This window comes from Rhinichthys klamathensis, unplaced genomic scaffold (genome assembly GCF_029890125.1).
Source record: "Rhinichthys klamathensis goyatoka isolate OS25496 unplaced genomic scaffold, OSU_Roscu_1.1 h1tg000865l_1, whole genome shotgun sequence".
Classification (NCBI taxonomy): domain Eukaryota; kingdom Metazoa; phylum Chordata; class Actinopteri; order Cypriniformes; family Leuciscidae; genus Rhinichthys; species Rhinichthys klamathensis.
Genome location: NW_026607232.1, coordinates 60,001 through 62,500, shown reverse-complemented (window position 1 = coordinate 62,500; position 2,500 = coordinate 60,001). Strand labels below are relative to the sequence as shown.

General features: G+C 54.5%; 1 protein-coding gene across 1 annotated transcript in view; it reads right to left on the bottom strand.

Annotated features, from left to right (window-relative positions):
- tgm8 (transglutaminase 8) overlaps positions 1–2,500 on the bottom strand; it is a 12,783-nt gene that overhangs the window by 5,423 nt on the left and 4,860 nt on the right. Inside the window, exon 5 of the mRNA XM_056243904.1 lies at positions 2,364–2,492. Within this exon, the coding sequence (XP_056099879.1) occupies positions 2,364–2,492 (129 nt within the window). The remainder of the gene's footprint in view (positions 1–2,363; positions 2,493–2,500) is intronic.

The window sequence follows — 2,500 nt, the reverse complement described above, 5'->3', positions numbered from 1 at the left end:
TTCAACACATTGGTGAGGTGCAGTGGAGTTCAGTGCAGTGTAGTGTAGTGGAGTTCAGTGCAGTGGAGTGTAGTGTAGTTCAGTGTAGTGTAGTGGAGTGTAGTGTAGTGCAGTGCAGTGTAGTGTAGTGTAGTGGAGTTCAGTGCAGTGTAGTGTAGTTCAGTGTAGTGTAGTGGAGTGTAGTGGAGTGTAGTGCAGTGCAGTGCAGTGGAGTAGAGTGTAGTGCAGTGGAGTGTAGTTCAGTGCAGTGGAGTGGAGTGCAGCGGAGTAGAGTGTAGTGCAGTGCAGTGCAGTGGAGTAGAGTGTAGTGCAGTGCAGTGTAGTTCAGTGCAGTGCAGTGGAGTGCAGTGCAGTGTAGTTCAGTGCAGCGGAGTAGAGTGTAGTGCAGTGTAGTGCAGTGCAGTGTAGTTCAGTGCAGTGCAGTGGAGTGCAGTGGAGTGCAGTGCAGTGCAGTGGAGTGGAGTGCAGTGGAGTGCAGTGCAGTGCAGTGCAGTGGAGTGTAGTGCATTGGAGTGGAGTGGAGTGCAGTGCAGTGGAGTGGAGTGTAGTGCAGTGGAGTGCAGTGCAGTGGAGTGCAGTGGAGTGCAGTGTAGTGGAGTGCAGTGCAGTGCAGTGTAGTGGAGTGCAGTGTAGTGGAGTGGAGTGCAGTGGAGTGCAGTGCAGTGTAGTGGAGTGCAGTGCAGTGCAGTGTAGTGGAGTGCAGTGGAGTGCAGTGGAGTGCAGTGCAGTGTAGTGCAGTGTAGTGTAGTGGAGTGCAGTGGAGTGCAGTGTAGTGGAGTGCAGTGTAGTGGAGTGCAGTGGAGTGCAGTGCAGTGGAGTGGAGTGCAGTGGAGTGCAGTGCAGTGGAGTGCAGTGCAGTGGAGTGCAGTGCAGTGGAGTGCAGTGCAGTGGAGTGCAGTGGAGTGCAGTGTAGTGGAGTGCAGTGGAGTGTAGTGCAGTGTAGTGGAGTGCAGTGCAGTGCAGTGGAGTGCAGTGCAGTGCAGTGCAGTGCAGTGGAGTGCAGTGGAGTGCAGTGCAGTGCAGTGGAGTGTAGTGCATTGGAGTGGAGTGGAGTGCAGTGCAGTGGAGTGGAGTGTAGTGCAGTGGAGTGCAGTGCAGTGCAGTGGAGTGCAGTGGAGTGGAGTGCAGTGGAGTGCAGTGTAGTGCAGTGGAGTGGAGTGTAGTGCAGTGGAGTGTAGTGCAGTGTAGTGCAGTGGAGTGTAGTGCAGTGTAGTGCAGTGGAGTGCAGTGCAGTGGAGTGGAGTGCAGTGGAGTGCAGTGGAGTGCAGTGTAGTGTAGTGCAGTGCAGTGGAGTGGAGTTCAGTGCAGTGTAGTATAGTGGAATGGAGTGCAGTGTAGTGGAGTGGAGTAGAGTGCAGTGTAGTGGAGTGCAGTGGAGTGCAGTGTAGTGGAGTGCAGTGGAGCGCAGTGCAGTGCAGTGCAGTGCAGTGTAGTGGAGTGCAGTGTAGTGGAGTGCAGTGGAGTGCAGTGTAGTGGAGTGCAGTGTAGTGGAGTGCAGTGGAGTGGAGTGCAGTGGAGTGCAGTGCAGTGCAGTGCAGTGGAGTGCAGTGGAGTGGAGTGCAGTGTAGTGGAGTGCAGTGGAGTGCAGTGTAGTGGAGTGCAGTGGAGTGCAGTGCAGTGTAGTGGAGTGCAGTGTAGTGTAGTGGAGTGCAGTGGAGTGGAGTGCAGTGTAGTGGAGTGCAGTGTAGTGGAGTGCAGTGGAGTGGAGTGCAGTGGAGTGCAGTGCAGTGGAGTGGAGTGCAGTGGAGTGCAGTGCAGTGGAGTGCAGTGCAGTGGAGTGCAGTGCCGTGGAGTGCAGTGGAGTGCAGTGTAGTGGAGTGCAGTGCAGTGGAGTGGAGTGCAGTGGAGTGCAGTGCAGTGGAGTGTAGTGCAGTGTAGTGGAGTGCAGTGTAGTGGAGTGCAGTGGAGTGGAGTGCAGTGGAGTGCAGTGCAGTGCAGTGCAGTGCAGTGGAGTGCAGTGCAGTGGAGTGGAGTGCAGTGGAGTGCAGTGGAGTGCAGTGGAGTGCAGTGCAGTGCAGTGGAGTGCAGTGGAGTGGAGTGGAGTGCAGTGGAGTGCAGTGGAGTGGAGTGGAGTGCAGTGGAGTGTAGTGGAGTGTAGTGCAGTGGAGTGCAGTGGAGTGGAGTGGAGTGCAGTGCAGTGTAGTGGAGTGCAGTGCAGTGGAGTGGAGTGGAGTGTAGTTCAGTGTAGTGTAGTGTAGTGTAGTGCAGTGTAGTGCAGTGTAGTGTAGTGTAGTGTAGTGTAGTGCAGTGTAGTGCAGTGTAGTGTAGTGCAGTGTAGTGTAGTGTAGTGCAGTGCAGTGTAGCGTAGTATAGTGGAGTTCAGTGCAGTGGAGTGGATTGGAGTTGTGTGTTGTGTTGTTTACCATGGTGCTGACGACTCGACTGATGTAGATGGGGTTACAGCGCGCTGAATGATCCTCCTGTGCGTCTTTCACACACTTTGGGTTCAAATCCAGCAGCTTCAGACAGATATCCACGATATCATCCTCAAACTAATGAA